Raw genomic sequence first — 13,609 nt, forward strand, 5'->3', positions numbered from 1 at the left:
GTCATCACAGCCGGGGCTGGATCAAGGCTTGGGCTTGACGACCTCGGAGGTCTCTCCCAACCCAGCTCACTCTACGAACCCTACGAATCTCTTCACAGAAAAGGGTGAACGACTCGGCCGGGGAGGGGCAGGGAGGAGAGGGAGGGCGCAGCTCGCAGGCGCAGCTGCGGCCCCGCCCAGGGGGAGGGCGGAGGAGCGGCGCGGCCATGGCGGCGGCCGCGGGGCGCGTGCTCCGGCTGGGCCGGCCGTGGGCCGCGGGGCCGCGCGCGCAGGTGAGACCCGGGCCCCCCGCGGGAGGGGGAGGCGGGGGCCGCGGGTTCGCGTCCCGGCCCCGGCCCCGGCTGTCCCGGTCCGGGCTGTCCCGGCTTGGCCGGGACAGCCCGGACCGGGACAGCCGGGGCCGGGGCTGCCGTCGCGGGTGACCCTGCTTTGGCAGGGATGTTGGACCAGATGATCTCCGTAGGTCCCTTCCAGTCCTGACTAATCTGTGAATGGCGTTCGGGCAGCGTGTGAGTAGGTAATGAACCATAAAGGTCAGTGTTGCAAGGGACCTTTTAAGACCGCCCAGTTTCAATCCCCCCCTGCCATGGACAGGGACGGCTCCCTTTAGACCAGGTTGCTCAGGGCGAGTCTCTGAATACTTGCAGCGGAGAGAGGAATGTGCTCCACGAGTGCGGTGACTTCTGATTAAACGGGATCGCTTTGTTTTGAGAGCTGCCGGTGTTCAGCTGATTGCCATTTAATTAAAAAGCTTAGCTGCTGTCGGTATTGTTTGTGCCGCGGTATTTGATACGCCTGTATATATATTTAATCAGTGACCAGCAAGTAGATAAAAAGGCATTCTGGTAACGCTTTCAAGTTACGAAGTAATTTAGGATAATAAGGGCTGAAGAACCGTTCGTGACTGAACTAAACCAAAGGATGCAGTAACAGAAGATAGATGCAGTAAGGAAATGAAAGGTGATACCGGAAGGAGCAATTTGAACTGTTTATATTGGTTACTTCTAGATTAACTTTACCCATTAGGGGTGAAGGCCTGGTGCCCGTGTGGGTAGTTCTCAATGCAGCAGTCAGGAGTTCATGCTCTTAAGGTGTGGAGGGAATGACAAAGACAGCACGACTGAAAATACTCTCAATACTCGATTTCATTCTCAGTTTGAATAGTTTGTATTGCTTTAGTTATTCTATATCAAAGGTGTGATTATGACAGGAACTTGTTTTTCCTGGCCAGGCACACACCTGAGTTTGAGCTGGAGACGATTTGTGTTGTAGATGAGGAAATGATCTCAGAGGAGTCACTGTAGAAGGTAGGGCTGGAAAGGGCCTTGGGGGATCATTTGTCTACTCCTCTTGCCCCCAGAGATGGGATCAGTACAGGATAGCCTGTAGGTATATTCTAATTTTCTAGCTGTCTGTGAACCAAAGGATATGAAGGGAACTAATGAGAGACAGGCCCAGAAAACTTAAAAGACGACTCTTTCCATTGGGTGTAGTTAACTTGCGAAACTGTTTGGTGAGGATATTCAGGATACTAAGCATTTATGTGAATTCAAAAAGGAAGTTGATAAACTCAGAAGAAAATTGTACTGAGGACCATTAAAAACAAGATATCAGCATGTCTGAACTGCGGATTGCTAGAAACAGGCAATTGCTCAAGGAAAATTATCACTGCGTGTTTATTCTGTCTGTGTGCTCTGATACAGACTGCTGTTGAGGACGTGGTGATAAGTTGATGTATCCTTGTTCTGACCTGCTGTAACAGTTTTTACATCAAAAACTTACCTGTCTGTACTGTTCGGAAATTTTTTTATGGTGCTTGCCCTGAAAATCCCTCACAGTAGTTTTAGTTCATTACTTCTTGTCTCTCTTAGTGGAGGGAAAAAGTTTAATTTCTTAGGTTGTGGTTTTGTTGTTTTTTTTTTTTTTTTTTTAATTTTAAAGTGTCTTGCACTGAGAGAAGAAAGGGGAGAGAAACTTTGTAATTACCATTCCCTTAGCCTTGAGTGAGCAACAGGTTTAGTTTTCTACTCTTCCAATAAGCAAACTGCAGAGATTCAGTACAATTTATAAAGAAAAAAGGGTCTAGTTTAGTTACTATCAGTCAGTTCTGAAGTGATTGAGTATTTGTTCTCAGCAGAAGAGTTCAGAGGGCCATACATCCTATTTAATTTGATTAGGTTGAGTACTTTATCTAAATCACTGTGGATGGTATATGTGCTGATATCAGAAAGAGATACTGATTTGATGACAGTCTTTCAGAACTGCATGCCTGAACTGGGAAGCCTTTTTGCAGTTGTTAACTAAGCTAGAGTTGAAAAGCCTGTTACTACTTGAAAGCTTGTGCCTCAAAACAATCAGATATAAATTCTGTTTCCATTATGCACATTCGATACTTGCCATAGATCTATACATTTAGATCTATTTTGTTCCCCTGGTGTACAGGAAAACTTAATATGTAGATTTGGTCAAACATGCACAGAAAGTAAGTCTTCTGGATAGGTGAGATACCATCTCAGGTTTTATAGTAGCCTGTCAAGGGACTTAATTTTGAAAACAAAAAGTTTCTTCTGTTGAAATACCTTGTGAAATTTGATATAAAAAGTAATACAAAATCACTTACGCATATGTGCATACTTGTGATGCTCTCTGATGTGTTTTGCAAAATGCTTCTGAAACATAAACTTGATACTGGTCCAGATAATTAGTTTGTAGGCCAACTGAAATCTGAGATTATATAAATGTTTTTTGAAGTAAAGCAACTAAAACACATTTTTGTGAAACAGCACACCAGAAATCCAAAACTTGCCTATTGAGCAAAAAGCAATTCTTTAGAAACTGGGTTGACTCTGAGCATTTATATTCTGTATGATTGCTACATGTTTTTCTTGTACAATAAGTGATCAGAGGACTGTGTTGGTGTCTTGCATGTCTGCTGGGTTCAGTACCACTGGCTGTGCCAGTAATTGGAACACTGGACAGCTTTAGACCAATTGGAACAACTTTAGTCCTGTGTGCTGATGTGGTTATATAGCTCCAGCTCCACATCTGTTACTGAAGTCCTATCCTAGAGATAACTTTTTAGTGCAAATTTTCTTGTTCACTGTATGGTTTTGGAAAAGGAGGTGGTTGAAGTCTGCCAGCTTAGAGCATGGAAGAATCATGAAAATGGTGTGACCACGTGTCTGCCACATCATGTGGCGCTGTCTTCTATCTGTGTAACTGTGTCTTGTTGTAAAACAGACAGCTTTGGCTCTTGAGTTTAAATCTCCTGACTTTGATTCACTTTTCTCCCCATTCTAAAAGTACAGGAAGCTTGTTTCCTCAGTTAGTTATACATGTGGATTTTATATCCATATAGCCTTTGTGAAGCAAAATGAACAGAATTAATAAACCGACAGGGCCTGATTATTTATCTTCTTGGAAAAAAAAATAGGCAAGAGAAGTTGAAATTTCTGAAAATGCTATTTTTTTTCCTAAGGCAAATTCAACGTAAGCTTATTTTCTACAAATTTATGGTCTCCCTGGAAAATCAGGATTTGCCAAACTGTTTCAATACTAGGTTGCTCAGAAGGGAGTCAGGAAGGGAGGGTTAATCTCAACGAGTTGTGTCCAGAAGTAAACGCTTTCTCTTCTCCTGCATTCTGATGGAAGAGCGTATTATTTCAGGAGTACTGTTAATAAGCATTATTATTATTTTTAAAATGGTGAGGCTGCTGTCTGCAGTAATGCTTTATGAAATGTGTAAGAAGTGAATGCAAACCTCTGTGATTTCCTCTACAAAGTAGAGGAGCACGCTTTCTTGTTTGACTGAAATGCCAAAAGCGTTTAACTGTGCTTTGCAGTTCCTGCCTGTGCCACCCATGAAATAGTGCTCTTATCCCAGAAGAGGTACCCAATACAATAGATATTAATTTGCATAAGAGGCTGTTTTCTAATTATGAACAGTTTGTGTGTCCAGGGATTTTTGATTAGTGACGAATTGAAACTAGTGAAGAATATGAATAGCTTGAGGGAAGGAGGACAAAAATGAGAAAATTACAATAGAAATTGACAGGAATAAGATGAACACAATCTTTTTTAAAGTATTCCGTTTAGAGCATGCCAAGAAAGCTATTTTGGGCCAAGTAATAAGGAATCATATGTTCATTAACAAGAATTACAAATAATTAGTTACTACTAAGACAAGTAAGACAGAAGATGAATTGAATTCTTTCCTGAGGAGTGACTAGGAGAGAAGAATAGGAAATATGTGGAGATACCTTTCCTTTTTTTTACTGCTTTATAAGGAAATCATCAGAGCCTGTGGAAAATGTGTGTATTTAAAATTTTGATTATTTTTCTTTTAATTCTGTATATATCAGTGTAACCTTGCAGAAAACATGAATATTAAAAAGAAAAGAAAAAGGAAGGGACAAACTAGGATTGGCATTGCATATGAGATACATATATAAGCTGTGGAGAAAATGAAGCAACAGCAGGCTCTTCAGCATCAAATTCTACCTTGGACCTGTTCTTAAACCTTTTGTGGCAGAGGTTTTGGTTACTTTCCTGAAGTGCATACCTTGGGGGGCAAATCTTTGTCAGGTTGTAAAAGAGGTTCAGTTCTTTATGATTTATGTGACCTCATTCAAAGATGAGTTTACCTTCTATATCAAACCTGATTGATTTCATTGGACCCCTCCTGCAGCCCAGGCATGTGTTATATACAGGTTTAGGGCAGGGTATTGTAGTCTTAGTTTCAAATTGAAATTTCAAGTGGGGTTGTTAGATTTTGTATGTTGAAGACTGAGACAGTCATGGATGGTAAATTGATCATGAATAGCTTTACATATGTGCAGCAAATTGGATGAGTTGGTTCAGTGCTTCCTGTGTTGTCAGATGTTCAAAATACCAACTGGGTTCTGTGAAAGTACAGAGAAGAACTTTGTTTCATTTCCTGTTCACGTAGGACTTGACCATGTAATGCAGAACACCAAAAGCTTCTTGTCACAGGAAAAGTTCATGTAACCTGACTGCATTACCAACAGAAGGTGGAAGTTTGATTTGCTTTTGTGTTTGTCTTGCACATATATCCATGTAATCTTGTTTTGATGAAACTTGTGGTTATAAGAGGGTTTTGAGATTACTGTTGTATTTGTGTTAGTTACAGGAAGGTAGCAAGTATTTTATTTTATTCTATTCTTATTAGCTTAACTCAGAATGGTGAAGTCCATCAACATGGTCAGCATACCTAAATTGTGCTCTGGAGATGACAATTCTCATGACTTGGAGGACATTTAATAATTTTGAATACTACCTTTATTCTGTTGCCTGTAATCAGAACCCTAACTAGTTCACTTTGCTGTGTGTGTTTGGGTTTTAATGTTTGGCTAAAGGTATCACAGAATTACAGAATGTGCTGAATTGGAAGGGACCCACAAGGATTATCAAGTCCAGCTCCTGGCCCCACACAGGACCATCCCCAAGAGTCACACCATGTGTCTGAGAGCATCATCCAAATGCTTCTTGAACGCTGTCAGGCTTGGTGCTGTGACCTCTCCCCTGGGGAGCCTGTTCCAGTGCCCAGCCACCCTCTGGGTGAAGAACCTTTTTCTAATATCTGACCTAAATCTCCCCTGGGACAGCTTCATGCCATTCCCTCAGGTCCTGTCACTGGTCACCACGGAGAAGAGATCAGTGCCTGCCCCTGTACTTCTCCTCACAAGGAAGTTGTAGACTGCAGTGAGGTCTCCCCTCAGTCTCCTCCAGTCTGAACAGACTGAGCTCAGCCGCTCCTCATATGGCTTCCCCTCAGCGCACTTCGCAGGTAGATGAGATGACAGCTCCAGGAGCAGCAGGCTTAATAATTTTCTCAAATTAAGGTAAAGAGAGGACTCCCCCTCTACTTTCTTGCTCCCAGTTCTGTGTTTCGGCCACCTTCTTGTGCCAGCTTTGACAATTCTCAGAACCCTCTCTGAACTGCTCAGACTTACCAGCTCAGCTGAGAGCTGCCCACTTCTTGGGATGAAGCAGAAGTTAGTGTTCTGCCATATGTAGGGAGCTGAGCTGGCTTGCAGAGGAGTCGAAGTGCCAGAGCTGGCACAGGGCAAGTGAAGGGAGTGGAGGAAAGAATGCTGGCAGGGGTGGACTGTGAGATGGGCTCTCTGCATTGTCTGCTCACAAAGCCAAGCCCAGAGTATGTTGAAAAGATGGGAGTGAAGCATTTCAGGGTACTATCTGATGAACAAAACTGGGCATTTTTCTGAATCAGAAGTGATTCTTTTTCTGTCTCTGCATTTCTGTCCCACACTGCCTTCTTTCTTGTGATTCCCTCCCTCCCCGCCGCCCACAGAAGACCACACAAATAATCAGTTCTCATTCAGTTTGTGAAATAATTAAGCTGTAGAGGACTTTAATACTAATGTTGGCGAGCCAAAATAGTGCATAATATTGGCACTCGGCCAGAATTGGGACATTACAGCTCTGTCAGTGAAGCTCCTGTTTTCTGACAGAGAGCTTGGTTGAAATTAGTCATCTTAACTACTGATTGTCTTGGTAGAAGTAAGACCAAGCGTTCATCCTTCGAAGATCTGAAGATAACTGTCCCCTGAGTTTTGACCTCTGAGCTGGTGGAGTGCTCAGTAGTATTTGCTGGTGAGAACTACCCTACTAGTTTTTCTGATTGTTCTACTTGAGACAGTGAAGTAGCTTAAGAACCATTCTGGCATTGTGAACAGGGAAGGAGCGCTCCATGGCCTTTCCAGAGCCTTTAGCAGTATTTGGTCAGCGGCTTCTGAAAAGCCACTAGGGAGCTGCCCCACATATTCTTTTCATACTTTGTTGTGGGAGGCCTCTAGGTGAAGGCAAAACCTGCATACTTGCTGATGGATTTCTGTTTTCTTTTAAGACTGGATCTGTTGATCAGTCCTGTCCTTTGCTTTTGAGGATGTTCCTGACATAGGATAGTACATTTCTTTCTATCAGAAAAATCTGAGCTAATTGTAATGTGTGAAAATGTGCAACTTTTAGAATATTTTTTTCTGTTTATGGATATTAAAATGTTGGAAGAAAATGGTATAATGAGTAACACTGCTTTTCCTCATTTATTACTGTAATGTGTTGAATCTTGTTATAGGCACGAATAGCTTGTTATATTCATTTATTCATTTTATTTAGAGCTCACTATGTCAGAAATGTAAAATAAGTCCCACTATTGTTTTATTTATTTTTTCAGATGTTAAGGCTGATCTGTACCACCACAACAGTGCTGAGGAAAAATGTAGGAGCCTCAGGACCTGCAAAGTACACGGAGGCATTTATTAAAAAACAGATTGAAGAGTTCAACCTAGGAAAGAGACATTTAGCCAACATGATGGGAGAAGATCCAGAAACTTTTACCCAAGAGGATATTGATGTAAGTACAGTTGCTCTGTTGGAGAAGTAATTTACTGTAGAGTTTCAGATATTGAAAGCACTTTACTTCAGCATGAGCCCCTCAGCTCTCTGTGAATTTTAATCAAACTGTCAGAATAAGGAAGAATGCTACTATACGTTGCAACTGTGACTGTGAAAAGAAATTCTTCTGCTGCTACCACGTGAGGTCAGACATCACAGTATAGAACTGTATGCTATATCTTGCTAAAGCACAGGAGGTTCTTTTTAAAAGTACTAATGGATAATCCCTTTGATTTGAGGTTATAGGAGGCACTGTAAAGGTTTATGTAGCATTTCAAAACGTTTACTCACAATTTGACCTGCTGCGTATATTTAGAGTTTTCTTGTGTTATATGGTGGTTGCTGGTAATGTAAATTAAGTTTTATAGGGTATTTTACAACCAACACACTGTTTTAGCTTAAGGATTTTAATATAGACATGAATTTAAGCTCATTTCAGTATCTACAAACATACTATTTTATTGTCATTCCCTCTCATGACTGGCAGATAGGTGGCTTCCTCTTTCTCTCTGTCATTTAGGCACATGTAAAGATATGCTCCCTTGCAGTTAGAAAAATGTTTTGTTGCATAGATTTTTTTTCTTTTATGTCTCACCTGGTCTTCACTTCTGTCATTTCTGTCTTATTTTATCACGCATCAGAGGTAGGGAAGAGAAATGTAATTTGGTGGCATTCACTCTTAGATGAAGCTGCATCAAGTCCTGTGGCTGAAGTTTTCTTTGCACAGCAACAACACTATTACTATTAGCCATGGCAGCCCAGTGTATCAGCGGGGCTCTTAGGACAGGTGTAGTATTGTGGCAAGTGCAAAGAGAGAGGTGTCCGTAGTTTAGTTTTTTTTCAGGGCGAGGAGACTGTTTGTTGCCTCTCTCAGCAGGAAAAATCTGTCCCCACCGCTGTGCCCATGTAAGAGGTCTTGACAGTGTGCTTATTCCAGGAAAGAACTACATCTCTACGTGGTGAGACAGGCTGATTTCAAACATGTTTGAGTGGCTTCAAAACTAAGTTCTGAAAACTACTCTGAAAATAGGCAGCAAGGTAGAGAGACACAGAGTTAATGACTTGTTGAGAAGAAGGCTGAAAAGAGACTTGAGCTTTATCAGGTGTCAGAAAATCCATAAAGGAAGCTTGATTTCAAGTCACAAATCCATAGGAAATCAAGCTTTATGAGTACAAAGCTTTGCACTGATACTGTGTCTAGTTTCCTTCAGAGCTGTAAGTATTGTTCTGCTCTTCTACAATAAGTGCCAGGGCAGAGACCCTGCCAGTCTCAGTGCAGAGTGGATAAGGTCAACAGTCAAAGTATTCATCGAGGTCAGCAGTAATAGCAGGCTGTTTCCTTCGCTGGATTTTTTATTTCTGTGCAAACTATAGAATTTCCTTCTCATGTATTTTTCAGATGTTTTTGCTTACCTTTAATGACCTTTGTCTTTTTGAGTTACTTTCTTGTAAAATAAGCATGCACAGACCTATCACCAGAATACCTCCCATGTTAATACAGTACAGTGATGATGCTGATAATTCAGTTTATCTGAAAGGTTAATGGTAGGAGAATTCATTAGCCTGTAGTCTGGCATCCTTCCTTGGTAGGGTCTAGGGAGAAGGCTTATCAAAAGCAAGACTGCAAGAAATGCTGAATGGCCGTATATGAGTAGTGGTTTCTTCTTTGTGAGTCCATAGCACTATGATCATTTGCACAAAATTAAGTGAGTTCCACCATTAATGAAAGCAGACTCACTCTGGAAATTAGCTTTTACAGATGCAGTGAAGGTGACAAATATGGGACTGCTTTGCCGACTGTTACTGAAAAGATGGAGAAGTGGAGCCAAAAGAGTAGTGTTTTGTTTGGTGATACCAAGTATCTGCGGTACATGTTTGATTTCTTCATATTCTGTCAGGTGTTGGGAAATAATTAGAGTGTGTAATAGTGTCTGCTATGCATAATTAAATTTCTGTTATAAAAATATAAAAGCTCCTTAAGCACTGGCAGGAGAATTATCAAGCTTTACATTTTGAACAGCAGTAATACTTTCTGATGAGTGCTTATATACCTCCATGTCTTCTGCTGTTAATCAGTCTTTGCAGTGTATTTCAAAAGTAGACGTCATAGGATTCTGTCCTTCACTGGAGTTTTAGGTATAGTTTAATAAAAGCTAAACCTTGTGAAGTTTTAGACGGGAAAATAAGTTGACTTACTTACTAATCCTCTGGATGTTGTGGGAGCAGAATTGCCTCTTACTGATACTTTTATTTAGGAATGAAAAGTTAAGCTGTGCATTACAACAGTATTTCTGGAGGAGGAAAAAAAAAATCCAGCAAATTGATATATAACTCTGCACAAGTCTACCAATTGCTTTTTAATTGGTATTATAGACCTCACTCTGAAGCTAGGATGTTTTATTCTCCTCTGTGTGAATATGTGCTATGAAGTTTTTCTAATTGATTTGCTTTGCCCATTCCATTTGATGTATCATTTTTCACAATATTTCATAATTTGTGCTCATTTCTAATGAACAGAGTCGTTAGGACAGGCATGTCTAAGTACAACTGACAGCTAACATTAGATGCCAGATGCAGTTTATAAAGCTATGTAGAACTGCAGAGAACAGTTTAAATAAATTAGCACCTGTACATTAGTCTCACTTGCTGGTAATTTATAAGCGAATCAGTAGAGATGACATTTAGGTAAGTCATTGATCAAGTTAACAGCTGCATACCCACTGTCCAGCTGGGATACCTAATTAATAGAGATTGCAGTCCTGACCTAGTGCTTTTCCCCCTTTGAGTCTGTAATCCTTTTATTTTGTGATTTAACTTACAGTTGTAGTAAACAGCCCACAGTCATTTTCCACTGTCAGTTCTGTGATATTCCACTTTAAAGCCCAGAAATCTAAGTAAGATTAATACAAGAAGAGCATCTTAAGCTTCATGACCTATTTATATGCCGGTATTTTTATTATTCATTTTTATGCAGTCACTAAATGCTCTTCCAGATATGAGCTCATCATAAAGCAATACTCTTTTCCCATAAGAGTTAGTAAAACTCAAAAACTAAAGATCTATGTTCATTTTCTCTTGTTGTCTTATGACCTAATAGATTGTTGTCAAGCAGATGGAATAATTTAAGTATAAAATAAAGCTTTTCTCCACTAGCATATATACTGTTGGAAAAGTACCAGTAAGATTGTTAACTATGACAATGTTAAATATGGAAAAACTTAATTTCTCATAAAGTATAGTTTCTTTAAAAAAATTAAGACTTCTTTAATGCAGAATTACTTCAGTTGCTTTTAGAAGTGGCTCAGCACATCTCATTTCTAAATAATGTTCAGATTTTAGCAATGCAGAATGCTAGAAATGAGTCAATATTGGCATATGTGAAATGTCAGAAATGTTATTCAGAACAGAATGCATTTCTGAACTTCCTGTTGTCTGCAAGAAGAGTGTCTTGTCCAGCATTGTCCTTATAAGAAATAATTTATTTTGTATTGTTTTTTAAGTAGTTGAAGATAGAATGCTTTTTTCAACTCTTTTTTTATTTTTTGCCCCAGTGGAACCAAACTCTGCATCAGTATTTTCTTACTTCTGCATCAATCTGAGATGATGACTGCTGTACTCTTTTTTAAATTCTTTGTAATAATGTTCTGTGTTTTCAAAAGTTGAAATGAAGATGGAAATAAAGTCTGTTTCTTTCAGCAGGCTTTTGGCTTTTTTTTTTTTTTCTCTCTGCAAGCTCTAGACAAGACAATTTTGTTTTGAAAATTATTAGATTGTATAAAAATAGTGTAATATTAAAATAAGGTGGGTTTTTTCACATAAGGCTAGTGGATTGTTTTGTTTCTTTTTTTTTTTCCCAAGAGATGCATTGGCATGCATCTAAAATGGTATGTCACTTTGAACTTGAAACTTCTTTCTGTCCAAGCTAGAATTCAGCTTTAGATAAAGAGTGACAATGATTAGGTTGGTTTCAATAAATTTTAGTAGTTAATTGTTAGAGGAAGATTTTATTTTACAGAACAAACTTAGGTGTGTCACTGATTCTTTTGTTTTTGTTGTTAACCTTTTCTGTCTTATTAAATAAAGGACCCTCTATTTCAGAGTTAGCATTTTGTGTCCCATTATTGTTTCACTGATTCCTGGGTTTACCCCAAATATTCTGAATTTTGAATGCTGAAAACTGTTGAAGAATACTGCTAGTGTGGTTTGAAGGAAAACAGCTGTTCCAGAAAATATCTCGGTCTGAGAAGTGATGAAGTACAGTGACTAAATGATGTGATTCAAGAGGCACGGTTTAAGAAGGGAAGTGGCTCTCGTGATCAAGTTGAGGAGTAGAAGAAGCTGAAACAGCTTTTGCTCAGGTGTTTCATTAAAATGTTATGGCATAAAGTGTCACTTCTCTCTTCAGTGTTTTGATGATTAAAGTTTCGTATATATTTAAAAAGGAATGAACTGAATTCTTGAGCCCTCTGCCAAGAAGGATGCTGCTGCAAAGGAGCCCTAGGGTGGAGGTTTTTAATTTCCCCCCCTTATTCTTTCTTTGTTTTCTATAAAATACTTTTCCTCAATGGGTGTTATTTTGATAACTATCTTTGCACATGACTTGAGCAGTGAGAATTGGTGGGATGTTTTCTGTTTGAGCTGTAGCTTCAACAAAAGTGTGGAAAGACCCCTGGGCAAGATCAGTTTAAGAACTGAACTGTTGCAGTCTGCTTTCTCTAACCCAGTATGACGCAGTCAGCTCTATTTGACTCAGTCAGCTCTTGAATTTTTAGTTTCTCAAGACATTATGAAAAAAAAAAAAAGGAAAAGTAACGCTTACCCAGCTGAACTTGTTTGATTCAGAGTTAGTCTCTGACACTTGAGAAAGTGAGTGAACAAAATTTCTTGGCTTGTAGATAGGTAGGAGGGGAAGGAGGATCAGGCATCAACATGTGCAACATGCACAGGGAAGAGGGAAGGTGAGGGTGTGGCATTTACACTAAATTTGCACAATATGCCACATGCAGTGCTAGACAGATTACTTAATAAAACAGTTTGCATGTTTGAAGAACTGCCAGATAACGGTTTTTGTCTTGTTTTTCTTTTTTAATGGGAATGGAAACTTGTTCTCATTATTCCAACTGGCTTGAATTCAAACTTAAAGCTGCAAGTGAAAGACATTTTGGTCCTATGGTCAGTATATTGGCTCATCTGGTCCCTCAACCAGTGATGATACAACAGAATTCCTCTTAATTTGCTACAGGAATGTTAAGTTTACCAATGCAGTTTAAGAAATGTCTGATGTAAATGATCTTATTACTAACGTATATTCATTATGATCTGCTTTTTTAAAGGTGTGACTACTGGATATTTTCTTTTTCTCTGCATGAATTAATAGTAAAGTTTAAAAATAAAGGCTTTCAACTCCTGAAAGGAGATGGCTAACATTTTTTTTAGTAACTCATAGCAGCAGCAGGCTATATCCATTCCACCTTTTTCAAGTAATTTATGTAATTATTTTTGGAAACAGCATTATGTTACTAAGTACTAGGGTTTTTAATTGTGATTCTGCTGAAAATAATTATGAATGTTTCATTTTTAGAAAGCTCTGGTTTGTTTTCAAAGATAACGGCAACAGTGTGATTTGACAAACAGAACTGTGAAATAGCAGCCCAGAACCTGTGGAGTCTGCAGTGGGATGAATGTGTCTTATAGAGCTGACATGATGACCTGAAGAAAGTAGTTCTTGGTCATCATATTCAACACAAGAGTTTCTTTAATCTAGAGTTCAAGTCTGTATAAACCTGTAGAAAGAAGGATATGGGCCAGGATCCTTAAGCTGAAAACCACTTTTGGAATGGAAAACTACAGTTAAATCTAAAAGGTTTCTCTGGGCCTTTACTGCTAGCATTTACACCTTGATTATAAAGCTTGAAGAGGGATGTTCACCTGCTTTTTGTGTTCAGGAATATGCAGAATGTACAGCTAATTCTCTGCGGAGTTTCGTTTTGTGTCGTGGAGATTCCTTGAAAGGAAACCTGGGTTCCAAATCTGAAGACATTGTCAAAAGATTTCAGGAAAATAATTTCATGGTTATATGCTTCAGCTGCACGTTGGAGAGACTAATTCTAATGTAATTCCTAAGATTGATCCACCATCTTTTTTACTGCTAGTACACAGGGGTTTTAAGAATTAC

The 13,609-nt window shown here is 39.4% G+C and overlaps 1 protein-coding gene across 2 annotated transcripts in view; it reads left to right on the forward strand.

The window, feature by feature from the left end:
* The first annotated feature begins 206 nt into the window (after nt 1–206).
* Nucleotides 207–13,609, forward strand: part of MRPS9 (mitochondrial ribosomal protein S9) — a 34,402-nt gene continuing 20,999 nt past the window's right edge. The window contains exons 1-2 of one of the 2 annotated variants that reach the window (XM_027892585.1): nt 207–272; nt 7,214–7,393. In XM_027892585.1, coding sequence (XP_027748386.1) covers nt 207–272; nt 7,214–7,393 — 246 coding nt within the window. Of the gene's footprint in view, nt 273–1,600; nt 1,643–7,210; nt 7,394–13,609 lie in introns of those variants that run through there. The other variant, XM_027892586.1, reaches the window with a different exon arrangement.

Source organism: Empidonax traillii, unplaced genomic scaffold, assembly GCF_003031625.1.
Source record: "Empidonax traillii isolate 1590-97213 ecotype Southwest subspecies unplaced genomic scaffold, ASM303162v1 scaffold360:size843394, whole genome shotgun sequence".
In the NCBI taxonomy this organism is placed as follows: Eukaryota; Metazoa; Chordata; class Aves; order Passeriformes; family Tyrannidae; genus Empidonax; species Empidonax traillii.